This window comes from Saccopteryx bilineata, chromosome 4 (assembly GCF_036850765.1).
Source record: "Saccopteryx bilineata isolate mSacBil1 chromosome 4, mSacBil1_pri_phased_curated, whole genome shotgun sequence".
NCBI lineage: Eukaryota > Metazoa > Chordata > Mammalia > Chiroptera > Emballonuridae > Saccopteryx > Saccopteryx bilineata.
In genome coordinates this window covers 83,404,645-83,427,438 of record NC_089493.1, presented here as the reverse complement: position 1 = coordinate 83,427,438, position 22,794 = coordinate 83,404,645, and the positions used below count along the sequence as shown (strand labels likewise).

The 22,794-nt window shown below is 38.6% G+C and overlaps 1 protein-coding gene across 1 annotated transcript in view; it reads left to right on the top strand.

The window, feature by feature from the left end:
• The window catches only part of FAM98B (family with sequence similarity 98 member B), a 41,695-nt gene that overhangs the window by 4,092 nt on the left and 14,809 nt on the right, over positions 1–22,794 (top strand). The window contains exons 2-6 of the mRNA XM_066274040.1: positions 6,321–6,466; positions 8,900–9,034; positions 11,092–11,270; positions 18,303–18,383; positions 19,688–19,804. Coding sequence (XP_066130137.1) covers positions 6,321–6,466; positions 8,900–9,034; positions 11,092–11,270; positions 18,303–18,383; positions 19,688–19,804 — 658 coding nt within the window. The remainder of the gene's footprint in view (positions 1–6,320; positions 6,467–8,899; positions 9,035–11,091; positions 11,271–18,302; positions 18,384–19,687; positions 19,805–22,794) is intronic.

Sequence of the window (22,794 nt, the reverse complement as noted above, 5' to 3'; positions counted from 1 at the left end):
CGCACTCAAGCTGGCGACCTCAGGGTTTTGAACCTGGGTCCTCCGTGTCCCAGTCCGACGCTCTATCCACTGCACCACTGCCTGGTCAGGCTGATAGATTTCTGAGGAAGTGGCATTTGAGTTGAAATAGGAGAGGTGAATAGGAGTTAACTGGAAGGTTGGTGTCAAAGGAGGACAACGGTGTCCTTACAATGAGAACAAAGAATGAAAGAGCTTGAAGTAGAAAGGAGCATGCTGCACTAGAACTGGAAGGAGGCTAAATGGTTGGAGGGCAGAGAGCAAAGACCAGGGTGGTGAAAGACTGGGTTGGAAAGTTATGTGAAGACCAGGATATGCAGCACTTTTTAGGCTGTGTTGTAAATGTTGATCTTTGTTATATAGCAGTGGCACATGATTGAAGGTTTTTAAATAAAAAGGGAGTGATTAGATGTCTAGTTTGAAAAGTTACCTCTAAGCAAGATGGAGAGTGTGTTGGAGAATTTAGTTAGGCTAAGCAAGAAACGAAGGATGTGTAATGGCAGTGGATATGGAAAGAAGTGCGTTACAGGACTTAGTGATTGATTGATATACATAGAGTAGAAGGAGATGACGGTGTCAAGTATTCATTTCTGCAGTGGATATTTTAGCACCAAACTGAAATGATATACCTTGGAATCTAAATTGAATAGGGAAAAAGGTGAAGACAGCAGGGAGCAGGTATATGCAGAGAATATGGAGGGACCAATGGGATGGAGGTAGAGATGATATTAATGAATAGTTGTAGCCTGACCTTTGGTGCCTCGGGGGATAAAGCGTCAACTGGAATGCCGAGGTCGCTGATTTGAAACCCTGGGCTTGCCTGATCAGGGCACATACGCGAAGCAACTACTATGAGTTGATGCTTCCTGCTCCTCCCTTCCTCCCTTTCTCTCCTCTCTCTAAAACAGGGGTCTGGAACCCTTTTGACTGAGAGAGCCATGAATGCCACATATTTTAAAATGTAATTCTCTGTGAGCCATACAACGACCCGTGTATGTTATGCATTATCCAATAAAAATTTGGTGTTGTCCCGGAGGACAGCTGTGATTGGCTCCAGCCACCTGCAACCATGAACATGAGCGGTAAGAAATGAATGGATTGTAATACATAAGAATGTTTTATATTTTTAACGTTTTTTTTATTATTATTAAAGATTTGTCTGCGAGCCAGATGCAGACATCAAAAGAGCCACATCTGGCTCGTGAGCCATAGGTTCCCAACACCTGCTCTAAGATCAATAAATAAAATCTTAAAAAAAAGAAAGAATAGTTTTAGGTGAATGATTAAAAGAGCAAGCTGAAAGGGATAGATAGTATGTTGTGGTTGGGGAAAGACATATTTGAATTAATGATTTCCAAGGTGGAGTAGTTTCGGGTGATAGAAGGGTCTAGGGCAGGGATCTCAAACTCGCGGCGGCCTGCCGAACAATTTTGTGCGGCCCGCAGACTAATCCACGAAGTTCAAAATATTTTGGATAAAATTAAGTAAGCCTAGGGGCCTACTTGTATTTTTCATTTCTTTAACATCCTAGCTAGGTATTAGCTTAGTTAACAGCAGTTGTGATGCGAACTACAGTTTCTGGTCGTTTTGTGACACTGAGTAAACTGCATGTACGATTGTGCTTGTTGTACTGATTTTTTTTTGTTTTCAACTGCAGTGAGAAAAGTGTTGCGTAACAGTTGCCTTTTGTAGACCTAGTGCAGCCCGCCGAAAGGCTGTGATCTTGCTCTGCGGCCCACATGCTGAGTTGAGTTTGAGACCCCTGGTCTAAGGGGTGGCTCATTGACATGTAGTGGTAGCGGTTGGAAAAGAGGAAGTTAGGGAGCTGAGCGCTCAGGGTACCGGATAGGGTAAACATACGGACTTTAAAGAAATTGAGCAGAAGGAATGTTGTGAAGTATCCAAGAAACTGGTAGATGAAAATCACAAGAGAAAGTTTGGCAAATCTGACTTGCTTGCGTCTGGAAAGGAGATATTTGTAAGAAAGTTTGGGAACAATGATTTGGATGCTATACTGGAAGCAAAGAGGACAGACCCTACCATTTGATGGAGCCAAAGCTAGAGGTGGTAGGGATAACCTTTCTGAGATGAGATTGACAACCTAGGAGACTTATTGTTTATGGTTAGAACATAGTGGAAGAATTTGGGAAGCAGGAGAAGTGGAAAGCTGGATCAGAGGCAAGCCAAAAGGATGGGCAAATGACAGGGGGAGAGTCTCATATTTTATATGTTGGGTAATAAAAATAGAAAATAAAGTGAGTTAGGCCCTGGCTGTATTTTTGTAGAGGTTTGTTTTGTAGAGTCTGTTTTGTGGCCCTACAGACTGAAGGTTGGATCACCGAGTTTGAAATGCCAGATCAGCAGCTATGGTCCCAGTGTACACAGGACTCCTGAGGGACTCTGGGCCTTGGGGAGGTATCTTCAGTGTTTGGAATAGGAGTATCAAGTTCCTAATTAAATAAGAATATACAGAACAAACTAAGAGCATAATAATAATACCTTTAGGACATTATGGCAATTAAATGAGATAATATGTATAAAGTACATAGCATTGCCTACCATAAAAGCAGTTTATTAGTTTTAGTTGTATTATGATTGTGATTGCTATCAGATGTTAGGTTTGTTGAATGTATTAATTTTTTTATTTTATTTTTATTTAATTTGATGAACTGAGGCATTGAGGATTTGGGGCTTTTCTTCCTCTAAACTCCTTATTTCTGATGATTTAATCAATTTTGACAAATTATGGTTGGCATTTGAGTGAAAATAACTTATCACCAACTATATAAATTAGATAAATGTATTCAAGTGTTTATGATTATTGCAGAACTACAAGCAAGTAGGAGAAATAAGATGTTTATGTTAAATCCCAATGAGAGGCACTGTAAGACATGGAGCAGAGGTAACTGCACAGAGAAGCCGGTCTCGGCCAAGGAGAAAATACATTGGTATGGTCCCAGCTCTGCCTTGACCGAGCTGTGTAGCCTGGCCAGGTTATTTGCTTGGTTTTCTAATTTGTGTAGACAGAAGTTTTAACAGTTCACATGGGGCATTTGGGATCAAATCTGGGCTTAAATCAACATGTCATCATTTAGTTATTTTCTGATCCAGAATTAGGATAATACTAACTTAAAGTGTTGCTGTAAAGATTAAATGAATTGTAAATAAGTATATTTATAAATATAAATAAATGTATATATGACTAGCACTGTGCCTGGCCTACTACTAAAGTATATATCCTAGGCCCTGGCCGGTTGGCTCAGTGGTGGAGTGTCGGCCTGGCATGTGGGAGTTCCGGGTTTGATTCCCGGCCAGGGCACACAGGAGAAGCGCCCATTTGCTTCTCCACCCCTCCCCCTCTCCTTCCTCTCTGTCTCTCTCTTCCCCTCCCGCAGCCAAGGCTCCATTGGAGCAAAGTTGGCCTGGGTGCTGAGGATGGCTCTGTGGCCTCTGCCTCAGGTGCTAGAATGGCTCTGGTTGCAGCAGAGCAGCGCCCCAGATGGGCAGAGCATCGCCCCCTGGTGGGCATGCCGGGTGGATTCTGGTCGGGTGCATGCAGGAGTCTGTCTGACTGCCTCCCCGTTTCCAACCTCAGAAAAAATACAAAAAACCCCCACAAATAAACAAACAAAAAACCATGTATCCTAACCTCATTAACCCTTCATTTCTTACCTGCAAAATAGGGATTTGAAAATATCCTTCATGAAATACGACCAAAGAATTCAGAGAAAAAGAAATATAAATGACTTGTAAACATGTGAAAATAGGTACAGTCTTGCTCATAAGAGAAGTGTAAATTAAAACTTCACTGAGATACCAGATGGTCAAAAATCCAAATGTTTGACAACTTTGGTGAGTTATGGAGAATGTGTACTCTTATATCTGATAGTACATCCCCTGTGGAGGAGAATATAATAGTGTCTAGCAAAGTTACATATCCATGTATTCTTTCACTTAATAGCCCCACCTCTAGATATATACTGACAAAAATCTCAATTTTTTATAATTACAAAACACTGTACTAACCCAAATGTCCTACAGTGGGGCATAGTGAATACAATATGGTACATCCAGACAGTGAAGTACACATTGTGGATGAATCATGAGAATTCTCATGTTTTCTGTTCTAAGGCTTGTGGCCAGTCATGAGAATTCTCGGCTTTTCATTGTTGTCATTTAGAGAGAAACGGTGTAACTTCAGAATGCAATGGGTATTTAATTTTAAAACATGCCTTTAACATTTATGTAAAACGTTTTTTGTACTCATTCAATAGAAACTTATCTGGCCACTGGGTAAAGGTAGCAATAAAACTACTGGCACTCCATATGTGTAATACAATAAACATGGCTAAGTAGTAATTCTACTGATCTCTAGTATATGTAAATATGTGTGTGTGTATGTGGGACTAAAATAGTATATAGTAGGCTACCTTTTATCTAAAACAGGAAAAGTATATATATGTATGTTTTTACTTAAAAACATGGAATGACAACCCAAAACTAATAAATATGGTTACCTGGGGGAGGGGGGAATAGAATAGAGGGAACAAGATTGAGATTGTAAACTAGATTTGTCTGAAAATACCTTGTTTTGTAAATTAGACTGAAACCATGTAAATGTTTGCATAATTATAAAGCAGAATTAAAAATGAAATCAGAACAACAAAAAAGAGAGACATTCCTAAAAATTTAAAAGAAAAATCAAACAAAGGTTTGTCAGTATTATTAAGAAGGTGGTTTAATCACATGGAAAGGAATTTCTTCAAATTAGATCCTTACTGGAATATATTCTAAAGATAAAAACATAAATTGTTTTCAGTGATTTTATTGTTAGTAATAATGCTTATTTTCCTACTCTAAAACTATAAGTAATTTATATATTTTAAAATTTATTTTATATTAATTTTTACTGGGGTTATGTAAATGTCACTAGAAACAAGATTTTTTATTAAAAATAGATAAAAAACAATTTTAGAGATAATAAATAGAAATATAAAACAAAGTACCATAAGTAAAAAATCCCAACTCTGAGTTTGAATTGGAAATAGCAGTGTGAACTCTTGATGTAATTTCTCTTAAAAAGGTACAGATACAATGACTAATATTCAGTGCCAGATTGTGTACTCTAAAAACTGTTTAAAGGAATCAGGGTTTCTTGGAGAAATGGCCAATTACAGGAGAAGGATAGAAACATCTTGTCAGAGAAATCAAGGAAAGTATTCAAAGGATAAGTCAAAGGGATAAGTCAAATAGGAATGGCCTCCCACTGACCAGAGATAGGACTATTTGAAAAGAATAATAATAATTGCAGTGGATTAAAACTCATCAACTATATTAAAATCTGTAAGTTTATAATATGAAAAAAGCTTAGTTGTAGAAAGAGCAATAAAAGTAGAAAACTGGTATCTAAATCAATTATTTAGGGTTCTATTCAAATATACCTTGTAGCAGTGTTTGAAAGTATAAAATTATGAAATAAATGGTTTAGGTAAAAATGATCTCATAGGTCTTTTTCAGTTTTATTTACTTATTTTTTAACTTAAGTGAGTGGAGGGGAGATAGACACTCCCACATGTGCCCTGACTGGGATCCACCTGGCAACCCACATCTGGGGCTGGTGCTTGCAACTGAGCTATTTTTAGTGCTTGAGGTGGAGGCTACACAGGGGCATCCTCAGTGCCCAGGGCCAGCACACTCTAATCAATTGAGTCATGGCTGTGGGAGGGTAAGAAAGAGAGAGAGAGTGAGAGATTGAGAAGGGGGGAGAGGCAGATGGTCACTTTTACTGTGTTCCCTGACCGGAAATCGAACCCAAGACATCCACATGCCGGGTTGATGATGCTCTACCACTGAGCCAACTGGCCAGGGCTAGCTTTAATTTTTTTACATTTAAAATTTGCATCTGTTTATTAACTACTTCCTTTTTTTCTTATTCTTGTAATGAGTGTAGTTATTAGACTTAGCTATATATGACTTTATGTTATATATAATACTTCTTTTCAAATTGGTTGATATTTTACTAAAAAACGTTAAAGGAAAAAGCCAAATGTTAATTATATAAAGCAAATTAGGAAACCATTTCTATAACAGACCAGATAGTAAAAATTTTAGGCTTTGCTGGTCATTTTATTTCTGTCATTGTCTTTCTACCACTGCAGTGTGAAAGCAGCCAGAAACAGTCTGTAAATGGATATGTTTATCAGCTGTGCTCCAGTAAAACTACAAGAACAGCATCAAGCTGTGATAGAGTGAGAGGGTTTGGTTTGGTTTGGTTTTTATATCTTTTCTCTCTTCCTTTCTAGGTATAAGGGACCACTGTTAGAAGAGCAAGCCCTTACCAAAGCAGCTGAGGATGGACTGTCTTCACCTGAATTTTCAGAGCTCTGTGTTTGGTTAGGATCTCAAATAAAATCATTGTGCAACTTGGAAGAAAGTATCACTTCAGCTGGTATTTCCATTGTGTTTTATTCACTTTTTTGTTTAATTGTAAAATGAAATGATAGCTTATGATTTATAGTTTTATCTACATTGTGTCCACTGTACAAGGAAAAATCATTAATATAAAGAACTGCATTATGTTATATTAAATATCTTTGGATTAAATGTCATACTAATTTATCCAAAATTTGTTCTTAAATTTGTATAGGATTATAAACAATTACTGTGGTGTTTTTCTTTTTCTTTATTTCTTTTTTGTTGTTGTTTGTATTTTTCTGATGTGAGAAGCAGGGAGGTAGAGAGGCAGACTCCCGCATGCACCCTACCGGGATCCACTCGGCATGACCACCAGGGGGCGATGAGCCCATCCGTTGCAACCAGAGCCACTCTAGCGCCTGAGGCGGAGGCCATGGAGACATCTTCAGTGCCTGGGCCAACTGCTGCAGTGGAGCCTTGCTGCGGGAGGGGAAGAGAGAGATAGAAGGAAAGGAGAGGGAGAAAGGTGGAGAAGCAGATGGGCGCTTCTCCTGTGTGCCCTGGGTGGGAATTAAACCCGGGACTTCCACACACCGGGCTGATGCTCAACCACTGAGACAGCTGGCCAGGGCTAACAGTTACTGTTTATATACTATCTTAACCTTCATATTTTGTAGGAAAAGTAGAATCTGTATTTGGTTATTTAAAAAGTTTAATTTTTAAATATTGCTTATTTTGAATTAACATTCTTCTTGTTTTGTTTTGAAAGTACATGTAATCTCTAATTTAAGTTATATTATTAAGCCTGTAACACAGGACATGGATTCACATAGAGATGCTTTTATAAAAAATTCCTGTACTAGTTATAAAGTTTAATTCATTATTATCTTGGTAATTAGAGTAATGGTGTGCCTTTTATTGATAAATTTTAGATAATGTAATAAAATGAAAAATAAAAAATTATTAAGCATTTGCCTAGGGCACAAAGTAGCCCTTCCTTCCTTCCTTCCTTCCTTCCTTCCTTCCTTCCTTCCTTCCTTCCTTCCTTCCTTCCTTCCTTCCTTCCTCCCTCCCTCCCTCCCTCCCTCCCTCCCTCCGTTCCTTCCTTCCCTTTTTTTTTTTGTATTTTTCTGAAGTGAGAAGCAGTGAGGCAGAGAGACAGACTCCTGCATGCACCTGACCTTCCACCCAGCAAGCCCACTAGAGGGCGATGCTCCCCATCTGGGGCATTGTTCTGTTGCAACCGGAGCCATTCTAGTGCCTGAGGCAGAGGCCATAGAGCCATCTTTAGCACCCAGGCCAACTTTTGCTCCAGTGGAGGCTTGGCTGTGGGAAGGAAAGGGACAGAGAGAAAGGAGAGGGGGAGGAGTGGAAAAGCAGATGGGTGCTTCCCCTGTGTGCCCTGGCTGGGAATCAAACCGGGGACTCCCACACACTGGGCCGATGCTCTACTGCTGAGCCATCCGGCTAGGGCTGTCTTTCATTTTGAGGCTATTACTTTTTTGTGTGACAGAGACAGAGAGACAGAGAGAGGAACAGATAGGAACAGACAGGAAGGGAGAGAGATGAGAAGCATCAGGTTTTTGTTGTGTCACCTTAGTTGTTCATTGATTGCTTTCTCATATATGCCTTGACTAGGCGGCTACAGTGACCTTGGGCTTAAAGCCAGAGACTTTTGGGCTCAAATCAGCAACCACAGAGTCATGTCTGTGTTCCCACACTCAAGCCAGCGGCCTTGTGCTCAAGCTGGTGAGCCTGCACTCAAGCAGTAACCTGGTTTTCGAACCCGGGTCCTCTTGTGTCCCGGTCCGATGCTCTATCCACTGAGCCACTGCCTGGTCAGGCTTGAAGCTATTCCTTTTAAGTTGCTTTTTTCTTTGTCCAACTTAATAGAATTCACTTGAAGCAAAGTAAAATAAACTAAATTCAAAACATATGACACAGGCTAACATATACTATAAATTATGAAAGAACTAAATTCAAAACATATGACATGACACAGGCTAACATATAGTATAGATTATGAAAGAGAATCATTGAGGCTTAGTTAGATGATTGCATTTGTTTTCTGAACCCATAAAAATACAGTAGAAATGAATCATTTACTCTGACATCAGTTAATAATTATAGCCATAATGCTTTTAATATTTTAGTTACTAAGACAAAATATTTCCATTTATCTGCTTTTATGGAATGTAGATTGGAAAATAATCAGATTTAAATATAAAAATATTTATACTCTCATGATTTCATATTTATATTCTTAATTTGATATTTGTTTCTGAATTTAAATGTTACTTTCCAAATGTAGAAATTGTTTGGTTAGCTTTACCTACACATTTAAGGATTTAATAGCAAAGAGAAAATTTAAATTGAATATAAAATTGAAATGAACTAGTGGTAGATTTTATAGTATGAGAATATATGGTAAATATTCAGTGAATGTTTTATATTTTTCTTTTTAAAGGGAGAGATGATCTAGAAAGCTTCCAGCTTGAGATAAGTGGTTTTTTAAAAGAAATGGCGTGTCCATATTCCGTCCTTGTATCAGGAGATGTTAAAGACCGTTTAAAAAAGAAGGAGGACTGCTTGAAACTTCTATGTAAGTTACTTTTCAGCATTTAAATGCATATGTTTGGTCTGAGTTCTGTTATTTTCAAATCAAAAGTTATGAAATTTCATTAGATATCTTGTATATTTAATAGGTTTTAATATTTAACTTAAAATGTGAAGTTGACTCAGATATTGACATTAATGTAGTATAAATTCTACTAATGTACTTTAAGATTTCTAAAACTTATGATTTATTTGGCCAATATAGAATTCCCTGTGTTTGTGATTTATATAGTATTTTAGTAATTTTTTCTTCACCTAATTCATCTCTCAGCATTTATAACTAGATTGGTGAAGTTGGTGATCTCTGCAATCTTATTTAATTTTAAAATTCTCTGAAACTGGGCTACTAAACAGATTATTAGATTTCGTTTTAGTGATAGGCACTGAATGATAATGGGTTCAAAGTTACGTATTGATCACTTATTATTGTACCAGAAACTAAACAGAACATTGGGGATATATCAGTTAAAAAAAATACACCTTTGGGCCAGTAGAGTGAGTGTGGCTAGTGAGTGTGGCCTATGGCCTATTTTTAGCAGGAGTTAAGTTGGTATAAAATTGCCCTATGTCCAAACTATTACCATAAATACCCATTTTTTTGTATTGTGTCCCTTCAAAAAATTGTTTTACTTCAGTAAGTTTCATTCTATTTTGAAAGTTCTGTAAATAATGACCATTTGAAAGAATTTTTCTAACATCTGTTATTGAGGATTTCTATTATTTTTTGTTGTATCATTTATAAAAAGATCCATGTAATATATTCCTTCTAGGCCCTAGTGTTAGCAGTGTTTGTTGCACTAGAGCAGAAATTAGGTGTATGTATTTAACTGGTGATAATGATAGAAATGCTGACATTTGAATTACTTTGAGAGTGTTGGGGATAAAAATAAGTACTATGCTCCTACCTCATTTATTATAACTATTTCCCCATCATCTTTCCATTCAGTGTGAGTCACTGATTTAATGAAACATTGTTATTAATGAGGAGGGTATAGTAACCCTTAGATATACAGCTGTCCCTTGCCATTACATATTTTACTTTTTGCGGTCTCACTGTATCGTGGATTTTAAAATTGTATATATCTAATTTTGTATCGCGGATTTTTGCTATATTGCATGATTTTGTGGCATATAGCTATTTTTATATATTTATTATTTTAATTATTTCTGCAGTAAAATAAGCAAGATAAGTGTGGGAAAGGTTAATAATAGCAGTGGGGGAAAGGTTTGTAAGAGTGTGAAGAGGGTTTATAAAGCTTTAAAATATATATAAATAATAAAATAAATATATGTAAGGTCGCTACTTCATGGATTTTCACCTATCGCAGGGGGTTCTGGAACCTAACCTCCACGATAGATGAGGGACCACTGTATTGGGACAGAAAGGAAGATAAGAAGCAAGGTCTAGAGCAGCGGTTCTCAACCTGTGGGTCGCGACCCCGGTGGGGGTCGAACGACCAAAACACAGGGGTCGCCTAAAGCCATCGGAAAATACATATTTATTATACAATACATTTTTAAATAAAATAAAAAGCCATCGGAAAATACATATTTATTATACATTTTTAAATAAAATATGTATTTCCGGTGGCTTTAGGCGACCCCTGTGTTTTGATTGTTCAACCCCCGCCGGGGTCGTGACCCACAGGTTGAGAACCGCTGCTATACAGGATAGCTACCTAAGGAGCCCTAAAAATTCTGTGCGTGAGCCCACATCGAACTGCACTGAATAGGTATGAAACTGGGAGAGTTTTCCTTTTATTTGGTGCAGATTTCACATTTCTATTATCTTTTGTTGCTTTCCTATGACCGGTCAAAAGTGCACCATGATTTTACAGACACATTGTATTTCATTGTATGTATATACCATATTTTCTTTATCCATTTATCTGTTGGAGAATACTTAGGTTGTTTCTATATCCTGGTTATTGTGAACAATATGGCAATGAACATTGTAGTGCAGATCTATTTGAGATCCTGATTTCAATTCCAGAAGTGGAGTTTATGTACATTTTAACATTATTTGTTTTTCCCTTTTTATAGTATTTCTGAGTACAGAGCTTCAAGCCTTACAGATATTACAGAACAAGAAAAGTAAAAATTCTCAATTAGATAAAAATAGTGAAATTTATCAGGAAGTTCAAGCTATCTGTGATACTCTTGGTGTTCCCAAGTCAAGAACTTCTGATCTTCCACTTATGTTAAACGACGTGGAGTCAAAGGTATTGTATTTGTATTGTTTTTCTTTCTTCAAACTTCAACTAAGTGTTAACATGTAAATGTTGTATTAAAAATGAAAATATTTCGCCTGACCAGGCAGTGGCACAGTGGATAGAGCGACGGACTGCGATGTGGAAGACCCAGGTTCGAGACCCCAAGATTGCCAGCTAGAGCGCGGACTCATCTGGTTTGAGCAAAGCTCACCAGTTTGGACCCAAGGTCGCTGGCTTGAGCAAGGGGTTACTCGGTCTGCTGTAGACCCACGGTCAAGGCACATATGAGAAAGCAATCAATGAACAACTAAAGTGTCGCAGCGAAAAACTGATGATTGATGCTTCTCATCTCTCTCCGTTCCTATCTGTCCCTATCTATCCCTCTCTCTGACTCTGTCTCTGTAAAAAAAAAAAAGAATATATTTCTTTTAAGTACATATGAGAAATATATTTCATTTCAAGAGAAGTTTATCTTCATGAAAACTAAACTTTGGTTTTGGAGTTAATATGCACATGACCTAATCTGTCTATAGCAGGTGTCGGGAACCTATGGCTCGCGAGCCAGACGTGGCTCTTTTGATGGCTGCATCTGGCTCACAGACAAATCTTTAATAAAAAAAAAATAACATTAAAAATATAAAACATTCTCATGTATTATAATCCGTTCATTTCCTACCGCTCATGTTCATGGTTGCGCGTGGCTGGAGCCAATCACAACTGTCTTCCGGGACAACACCAAATTTTTATTGGATAATGCTTAATGTACATGGGTTGTTGTGAGGTCAGGAAGTAAACTTCCCTCTATTTAATCAAGTAGTCAGCTAGCTAATTGCAGAAACCCTTTTGACGAAGAAGGTGGCTAAAAGAAAAAAAGATGAGTATCGTACTTTTCAGCAGGAATGGACAGAGGAATTCACCTTTGGAGAGAGCAGGTTCTGCAGTGTGTCTAATATGCAATGATAAAATTGCATTGATGAAATGGTCAAATATAAAGTGGCACTTCGACACGCCATACTACATTTGCATCAAAATATCCAGCGGGGGACAGCAGGAAGAAAGCATGTCAAGAGCTACTGTGCAGAGTGCAAGGTAGTCAGCAGCAACTCCATGTTTGGACCCAACAAGGTGACTGGAATTCGGCTAGCTTTGCTGGTGCTTTAGCAATTGTGAGAAACGGAAAGCCATTCACAGATGGAGAGTATGCCAAAACATTCATGCTTGATGTTGTCAATGAACTTTTTGACGACTTTTCGGATAAAGACAAGATAATCAAAGGAATAAAAGACATGCCTCTGTCAGCAAGAACTATTCACGATCGTACCATCATGATGGCAAATCAAATTGAGGCAACACAAGTGAAGGACATAAATGCAGCACCATTCTTTTCTCTGGCTTTGGATGAGTCAACAGACATAAGCTATTTATCCCACTTCAGCGTGATTGCAAGGTATGCTGTCGGTGACACACTATGTGAGGAAAGTCTTGCTGTTTTGCCTATGAAAGAGACAACAAGAGGGGAAGATTTATTCAAGTCTTTCACTGAATTCGCTAAAGAAAAAAATCTACCGATAGATAAACTTATTTTGGTGTGTACTGATGGTGCTTCGTGCATGGTGGGGAAAAACAGGATTCCTAGCACTTCTTCGTGAACATGAAAAGAGACCCATCCTGAGTTTTCAGTGCATCCTACATCAGGAGGCGCTTTGTGCTCAGATGTGTGGTGAGCAGCTTGGTGAGGTGATGTCGCTGGTCATTCGGGTGGTCAACTTTATTGTTGCCTGAGCTTTAAATGATCGCCAGTTTAAAACACTGCTGGATGAAGTTGGGAATAATATCCTGGTCTGCTTCTGCACAGCAATGTGTGTTGGTTGTCAAGAGGTTGCGGCTTGTCTGAGCGAAATCTGGACTTTTCTTGAAATCAAAACCGTCAAGCATCCTGAGTTAGCTAACACTGAGTGGCTCCTGAAGTTCTATTATCTCGTGGACATGACTGAACATCTGAACCAGCTCAATGTGAAAATGCAAGGCATTGGAAATACAGTCTTATCCCTTCAACAAGCAGTGTTTGCATTTGAAAACAAGCTGGAACTCTTCATTGCAGACATTGAAACAGGTCGTTTACTACACTTTGAAAAACTGGGACAGTTTAAAGATGCATTCACAGCAAGTGACCCTGCTCAACATCTGATCTCCAGCAGCTAGCAGGCTTCACATCAAATCTCTTGCAGTCATTCAAAGCGCGCTTTGGAGAATTTTGTGAGCGCACTCGTCTTTTTAAGTTCATCAACCACCCACACGAGTGTGCAGTGGACAGCGCCGACCTGAGTTACATCCCCAGTGTCTCCGTCAGAGATTTTGAGCTACAAGCTGCTGACCTGAAGGCCTCAGACATGTGGGTGAATAAGTTCAAGTCATTGAATGAAGATTCGGAAAGACTTGCACTACAGCAAGAAGAGTTGGCGAGCAAACACAAGTGGGGAGAAATGAAAAAACTTCAACCTGCGGACCAGCTGATTGTCAAAACTTGGAACGTGCTTCCCGTCATATACCACAGTACAGTGTGTGAGTATTGCTGTACTGACAATGTTTGGCTCTACATATGCATGTGAACAGTCTTTCTCACATCTAAAGAATGTTAAGACCAACCTATAATCACATTTAACTGATGGAAGTCTCAATGCCTGCATGAAACGTAACCTCACCACGTATCAACCAGACTACAAAGCCATCAGCAAAACCATGCAGCACCAGAAGTCACATTAAAGAAGTACTTTATTCATCATTGGTTAGCAACAGCATAACAACGTTATTAAAAATAATTCAGAGACTTATTGTACTTTAAAAGAGTTGGTCTTACATAAAATGCATACATTTACTTGTATTTAGTGTTAAACATATTGTATGGCTCTTATGGAATTAACATTTTAAAATATGTGGCGTTCATGGCTCTCTCAGCCAAAAAGGTTCCCGACCCCTGGACTATAGTTATAATACCCATTCTTTATAAAACTTGTGTGATAGAAATCAGTGCAAATGTAAGGATCCCTTTCCTAAACAAGATTGAAATACAGTATAATGAAACAAGTAGAATTATAAAGTCACAGGCAAACTTTTTTTTAATGGATATTGTAATAGAATTGTAATATGGTTTTCTTTGGCAGTGAACAAGCACAGTCTGGTGGATAAGTGTTTAGTAAGTGTTGTAGAATGAATGAATGAATGAGTATCCTGATGTAATAAAAACAATCACGGACAACCCTCCTCAAGCTCTTTGAATTTTTAAAAAATTATTAAACTATCCTTTTCCTAGTCAAGCCATATATTAGAATACTACTCTCACTGAATTCTGGCCTAATTCCTAGGTTTTGTAGGAGCCATATAAGGGAACAGTACAGTCTTCATTTTAAAGGAAAAGATTCTGACTCTCAAGAATAGGTACTAAAGCTCCATTTTTAGACATATTGCTTTAAATTAAATCTTTGAATAAAGTACCTTTTTGCATTGATAATTTATGAACTGAAAAATAAAAAAGATTTATCTTAATGAATGTGAGAGAATTTTAATATCATTAAGATGAAAACACAATATTAAAAACCTTTGGGAGGGTAGAGTTTGCAAACCAAAGAATAAGTTGGTGAATCCCAGTTCAAAAACGTTTTTCTGGAGTTAACAAGTTACTCTTCCGATTTTTTTTCCTCTTTTCCTCTGTGTTAAGAGTGATCTGGGGTTGGCTAAAATGTCTGGAACTGTTTCAAAATCACATTATGCTTTCATATATTTCTTTCAAAAAGGCTTTTTTTTTTTTGAGAGAGAGAGAGAGATATGGAGGGACAGACAGACAGGAAGGGAGAGAGATTAGAAGCATCAGCTCATAGTTGTGGCACCTTAGTTGTTCATTGATTGCTTTCTCATATGTGCCTTGTCCAGGGGTCTGCAGCTGAGCCAGTGACCCCTTGCTCAAGCCAGTGACCTTGCACTCAAGCTGGTGACTGCGCTCAAGCTGGTGAGCCTGCACTCAAGCCAGATGAGCCCGCGCTCAAGTCAGTGATCTCAGGGTTTTGAACCTGGGTCCTCAGCGTCCCAGGCTGACACACTGTCCACTGTGCCACTGCTTGGTCATGGAATAAAGGCTTTTTCCTTTATGGGTTTTAGTTAGTATTAACAATATCCCCAAATCTCTCTTTTCCCTACTTAAAACAGGTTATAATATCTGTGTTCAAATGCTGGCAGGCTAATTATAAGGTAGTTGTTACTGTGGCCATTGTGGCTAAATATTTACCTAAAAAGACTTCCTTTTTCATTCAGTTCCTATCAAAAGCAAGTGTTTTCATATTTTTTTCTTTACTGTGTGATGTTTGCAGAAGAGACTTTGTCACCATTGGGAGGAAAGTTATTTTCTAATTTGAAGCTGTTTAAATATGAATCTAGAGAAATAAATAGTAACATTAATATAAAATATATAGAACTTACTATCCTAAATGTTTATGTGTAACAACTCATTGAATTTTCAAGTCATCTTTATTAAAGTAGGTACTATTATTATTAGGAAATTGAGGTACTAAAAGATTTGATAAATTAGACAAGCAAGTTTCTAACTCATAATGTTAGACCCGAAATTGGAACCCATGCAGTCAACCTCCAGAGTTTATACTCTTAACTCCCTGACTATATCCCAAGTAATTCTCAAACTTATTAAAGCTTATCTAATATTGAAATCCTGGGAATGTGAATACCTGTAAGGAACTACAAGTATGCATTTATGCATTTAGAATCCCTCTTGAGTGAGTTGCTACTAAAACTTTTTAAATAATATATGAAATAATCACACTAGTGGTATTTACAATAGTTGAGGAATCTACAGAAAAGGTATATTTAAAGAAAATAAGTTAATTTTTTATAATATGTAAGAATTATATCAATTGAATTATTGTTGTAGGGATAGAGTTACTGTGAAGCTAATAAAGTTTAAGCTTTGGACCTCTCATTTATATAAGTTCTTTCTAAGCTAATTTTTTAAAAAAATAGCTTTCTTAAGATACAATTTACATGCTATAAAATTCTTAAGTGTCAATTGAGTATGTTTTTAGAGTATAGCCGTCATCAAAATCTAATTTGAGAACATTTTCATCACCCTCAAAACATTTGGAACATTTCCATCCCTGCCCATTTTATATCACTTTCCTTTACCAGGACCAGTCTTCAAGCTGTTTTTATGTTCCTTTTTTCTTTTTTTTTTGTATTTTTCTGAAGTGAGAAACAGGGAGGCAGTCAGACAGACTCCCACATGCGCCCAACCGGGATCCACCTGGCATGCCCACCAGGGGGCGATGCTCTGCCCATCTGGGCCATTGCTGCGATGCAACTGGAGCTATTCTAGTGCCTGAGGCGGAGGCCATGGAGGCACCGTCAGCGCCTGGGCCAACTTTGCTCCAGTGGAGCCTTGGCTGTGGGAGGGAAAGAGAGAGGGGGAAGGGTGGAGAAGCAGGTGGGCACTTCTTCTGTGTGCCCTGGCCAGGAATTGAACCTGGGACTTCCACACACTGGGCTGATGCTCTACCACTGAGCCAACTGGCACGGGCTTGTTTTTATGTTCTTACTTTTAATTTTTTTGGCCCTGGCTGGTAGTTCAGTGGATAGAGAGTTGGCCTGGCATATGGATGTTCCAGATTCAATTCTCAGTCAGGGCACACAGGAGAACCAATCATCTGCTTCTCTCCACCACTTTCTCTCTTTCCTTCCCACAGCCAGTGACTCACTTGGTTTGAGTGTGGCCCTGGGCACTGAGGATAAGTCATTGGGTCCAAGCACGTTAGCCTGAGGCACTAAAAATAGCTTGGTACTCCAGCATTGGCCACACGTGGGGGTTGCTGGGTGGATCCAGGTTGGGGCACATATGGGAGTCTGTCTCACTATCTTCCCTCCTCTCACTTAAAAATAATTTTTAAAACTTTATTGATTTTAGAGAGAGAGGAATAGGGAGATAGAGAAAGAGAGAGAGACATCAGTTTGTGTTCCACATATTTATGCATTCATTGGTTGATTCTTGTGTGTGCCTTTACCAGGGATTGAACTTGCAAACTTGGTGTATCAGGATGACTCTCGCCAGTTGAGCTTCCAGGCCAGGACTTGTTCATAATTTTTAATTCTTTTTTTAAAGAGTGCCTTCCAACATTAAATAACCTTAATTGCCCCCAAAATCTGTACATCTCCTGATTGTTTTTCCTATTTACCTATAACTAAGAAACTGTAAACATTTCATTCTATTTTGAAATATTTCTTTAGTTAATAAAGGATTCTCCTGGTAGGAAGGTGAGTTCAACTCAGACCGTCATTTCTTGGCCGTTTTCTTCAGGATAAATGACTGTTATTGGAATGACCCCTGATATTGCTAAAGCAGAAGTGAATGCCTAATATACTGCTCACAAAAATTAGGGGATATTTCAAACTGAATATGAAGCTATAAAATATGCCCTAATTTATATGAGCAGTATATTTTGTTCATGAAAGTAAAAGTGTTTCAAGTAACCTAAATCATAGCTTTGGAAAAATAATGAAATGTGTATGTGATGACTGAGAGGTCTTGTTCTCCTATGTTGTCTTGCTGAACAGTAAAACCAGAATCCTTACATTTGGAATGTGTACATAATACATAATTGAGAAAATTCAATGTGTTCATCAAAGGTTTTAGTATCCTTTATGAGAATTTACCAGGATGTAAGAGTGCATCTTAAGAAGAAACTCCAAAAGTATTTTACATAAAATGTAGAATTCTCATAGCAAAATCTTTTAATAGCTACTTTAATTGTATATGTACATTATTTTTTATTCTGGAAAAGAAGGTGTACTATAGCTTGAATTAATATACCTAATGCTCTTTGAGAAAGATATTCTGCCTTATATTCTTTCCTAGGTATAAAGGTATATTTATTTCACTTAAACATTTTACTTATTGTCTAGCATTAAAAATAACATTTTAAGCAAGAATAAGATTGTTTTAAATTAGGGATATAAATTTTCACAATCTTTTATATTTACTTTTAGGTGAAAGATGTTCTCTCAAAAGTCCAGAAAAATCATGTGGGAAAACCACTGCTGAAAACTGATTTAAATCTGGAACAGATGGTAAATCCCTCTTTGCCAGCTATCTTTTATTAGTTTTGTGTAAATCAGTTAATGAATATGACTTAATTTTATAAATGGACACCTAGATCTTACAATGTGTAGCATGCATTTATTATTTTGAAGAATTAAAATGAATTGAGGCCCTGGCTGGTTGACTCAGTGGTAGAGCGTTGACCTGGTGTGTGGGAGTCCTGGGTTTGATTCCTAGTCAGGGTATATAAGAAAAGCAACCATCTGCTTCTCCCCTCTCCCTCTTCTCTCTCTCTCTCTTCTCCTCTAATAGCCATAGGTCAACTGATTTGATTTGAGCACGATGGTCCTGGATGCTGAGGATGGCTCCGTGGAGCCTCCGCATCAGGTGCTTAAAATAGCTCGGTTGTGAGCAACCTCAGATGGGCAGAGTATTGGCCCCAGACAAGGGTTGCTGGGTAGATCCTGGTTGGGGCACATGCGAGAGTCTGTCTCTGTATTTCGCCTGCTCTCACTTAAAAAAAAAATTAATATTTTAGAGTAATAATTCAAAACAGTTCTTCAGTAAAATTATTAATTTAACTAATTTATTTTTTAGTGCATGTGAGAGAAAGAGACAGACAGACAGGAAGGGAGAGAGATGAGAAGAATCAACTCATAGCTGTTAACACTTTTTTAGTTTTTCATTGATTGCTTCCTTATATGTGCTTTGACTGGGGCTCCTGCCAAGCCAGTGACCACTTGCTTAAGCCAACGACCTTTGGGCTCAGGCCAGTGACCATGGGGTCATGTCTGTGATGCCACGCTCAAGCTGGTGAGCCCATGCTCAAGCCGGTAACCTCAGGGTTTTGAGCCCGAGTCCTTAGTGTCCCAGGCCGATGCTGTATCCATTGCGCCACCGCCTGGTCAGGTCAGATTATTAATTTTAAAAATACCTGGCTAAGAGTTTTTATAGTGCCCAGTTTGTTAGCATAGTTATGATTGGAAAAGGATAGCAGCTCAACGCCAGCAAGATGGGAAGTTATTGGTATTTTCTTTCCTTCTTGGCCCCCACTATTTAGCAAGTAGATGTTTTACTTAAATTAACACATTTGATTGAAGATGAGGTAAATTCACCAATTGTAAACGTTAATTTGTATGTTAAGTATTTTCTGAAGATCATAAATGTTCTATCAAATACTATTCAAATAATTTACTGTAAAGTCTCACGGAATCAGAAAATGGTCAAGTACAGTATCTTTTGAATTAGAAACATTGACCACAGTTTTCTAATTTCTTTCCTGTGCATAATGAAAGATTCTAAAATTTGTGATTTTTGTTTCCAAATTTTTTAGGAACAACTGGAAAGAATCAATGATGCTCTTTCCTCTGAATATGAGTGCCGCCGACGGATGTTGATGAAAAGATTGGATGTAACAGTGCAGTCCTTTGGATGGTCTGATAAAGCAAAGGTAGGCTGTTTTCCCGTTTGTGTCCTGTAGGTGGTACTCTGTGACAGCTCTTCAGCGTCTCTTGACTGTTGTTACGTAACTGTGCCACATTGCCCTTTTTCATTCTATCTGAAGCACATGCCCAAGCCAGCTACGGGTCTTATATAATGATCCTGGCCTTGTGTAAATCCCTGTTTTCAGATATCTTAATTTCTACCCAAATCTTCATATTGATTTTAACTCATAGCTGTTGTGATTTATGCAAGGACTGCCTAAAGAAGGCATCATATGAGACAGTGAGATAGGTTTAGTGAGCACCTGTCAAGAAAGATGGATATAGGAATAGGTACAGGTAGTACTGGTGCCTGAACAAGTCTTCTTAAAGCAGTGGAGTATCTTAAGGCTGTGGAGTATGGTGTGAAGAGGTGGTTGTAGGGTGGAGGCATCCACAAATAAAATCTCTTCAGATAGCTTTCTGGAGAGCTGTTTCCCATCACTCTCATTTTAGGTCTTTAACCTGTACCCACTCTTTGTCTGGGATTCCCTGCCCTACCTTGCATCATAGCATGGGAACTCTAGACAGTAAGCTGGGACAGTTGTAGGAAGTCATTTGCTTCCCGTTTCAGGTGTCACTGTCCTGTGCCCCCCTCCTTTTTGTGAGAGAGACAGGACAGATAGGGACAGACAGAAAAGGAGAGAGATCAGAAGCATCAATTCTTTGTTGTGGCTCCTTAGTTCATTGATTGCCTTCTCATATGTGCCTTGACTCGGGGGCTACAGCAGAGTGAGTGACCCTTTGCTCAACCAATGACCTTGGGCTCAAGCCAGTGACCTTTGGGCTTCAAGCCAGCAACCATGGGGTCATGCCTATGATCCCATGCTCAAGCTAGCAACCTCAGGGTTTTGAACCTGGGTCCTCTGCATCCCAGGCTAACACTCTAACCACTGCACCACTGCCTGGTCAGGCTGTCCTGTGCTCCTTGATGTTCAGTGTCTGAAAAGTCATTGGTCACATGGGTTCACATGGGTTGTTCAGTTTTAAAGTTCATTTCAGGTGGCAGGGTAAATATGGTACATGTTACTCTCTGATACTATTATTACACTTTTTGCATTAACTGAGCAGTTCTTCTGCCCCATGTTGTATCTACTCTGGCCATTTGTGCAGCTTCATTTAGCTGATACAGGGCTGGGCTGGAACATCCAAGGTGCTTGTCTCATATGTCTGGGTTCTGCTGTCTGCTGGGTGCTTCGGTTGTCTTCTTGGCTCTGATGTGGTCTCTCTATATGGTTTTTTGTATTGGTTTCCTATGGTTGCAGAAACATACTACCACAAACTTAGGGGCTTATATAACATACATTTATTCTCTTACAGTTCTAGAGATCAGAAGTCCTAAAATGAAGATATTGGTAGGGTTGCATTCCTTCCATTCACTTCAGAGGAGAGGCTGTTTCCTTGCATTTCCTGGCTTCCAGATGCCACCTGGGTCCCTTGGCTCTTGACCTCATCCTCCATCTTCAAAACCGGTAGTGTAGGATCTTCTGACCTTTCTCTGTCTGCTTTCATTGTCACTTTGCCTACTCCTGTCTGACACTCCTGCCTTTTTTATAAGGATCCTTGTGATTACACTGGATTCACCCAGGTAATCCAGGATAATTTTCCATCTCCAGAACCCTGACAATCATATCTGCATCTATAAGGTAACATATTCACAGGTTCCAGGGACTACGATGTGGGCATCTTTGGGGGCCAGGTGTCTCGTCTTCCTTCATTGTATTTCACCATCATAAGCTGCTGCTGCTTTTTTCTTTTTCTTTCTCTTTTTTTAAAATATGTATCAGGTCTACCAGAAAGTTCTGTCCATTTCTATCACAACAAGTTTCGACACGTAAGCACATGTTTATTTGGCGCATGTGTGCCTCTCTATTTTTATCACTTAATGTATACATACTGACGTAGCAAATTAACTAAAACAAAGTTGATTCACGTTAGTCTTATGTGTGAAGCGATAGTGTACCCATGGCTACTGATAAAGTTCATTTACGCCACTGTAATTTTTACGAATTTCAACAAGGAAGAAATGCTACAGAAGCATGTAGAAATTTATTGAAAGTGTTTGGTGAAGGTACAGTTTCTGATAGGACATGCAGAAGATGGTTTGAAAAATTCGAAATAGGTGATTTCGACTTTTCTGATAAGCCACGTTCTGGGCGACCATCTTTGATCGATGACAATGTTGTTAAGACTATTTGGAGCAAGATCCTTTTCTGACAACATCGGAGATCGCAGAAAGGCTTAATTCAGCTCAGCAAACCATTTCGGACCATATTCAGAAGGTAGGATTGGTGTGGAAATATTCAAGATGGGATGATCGAGTCGTCATATGCACATCTCTGCTTGCTTGGAACAAAATCAAGCCCTTCTTGAACCGGATGATAACTGGGGATGAAAAGTGGATTACCTACGAAAACATTGTAAGGAAAAGGGCATATTGTGAACCCGGAAAACCTAGCCCTTCCACCTCTAAACCAAATTTGACTCTGAATAAGAGAATGTTGTGTATATGGTGGGACATTTGAGGACCAATACATTACGAGCTTTTAAAACCAAATGAAAAGCTCAATTCAGAGAAGTATTGTCAGCAACTGGATAATTTAAAGACAGCAGTCCAAGAAAAGAGGCTGGCGATTTTCAATAGGAAGAACATCATACTTCATCATGATAATGCCAGGCCACATGCTGCTTTGGGGACTCGTCAAAAAATTGCAGAACTAGGCTGGGAAATTCTGTCACATCCACCATATTCCCCGGACTTAGCACCCTCCGACTGTAACTTGTTTTTGTCCTTACAAAATTTTTTGAAGGGCAAAAAATTCAAAAATGAAGAAGATATCAAACAAGCACTGGTTCAATTTTTCGCATCAAAAGATAAAACATTTTTCAAAAATGGGATATACAAATTGCCCTCACGCTGGCAATTGTATATTAGTTATTCATTGATTGCTTCTCATCA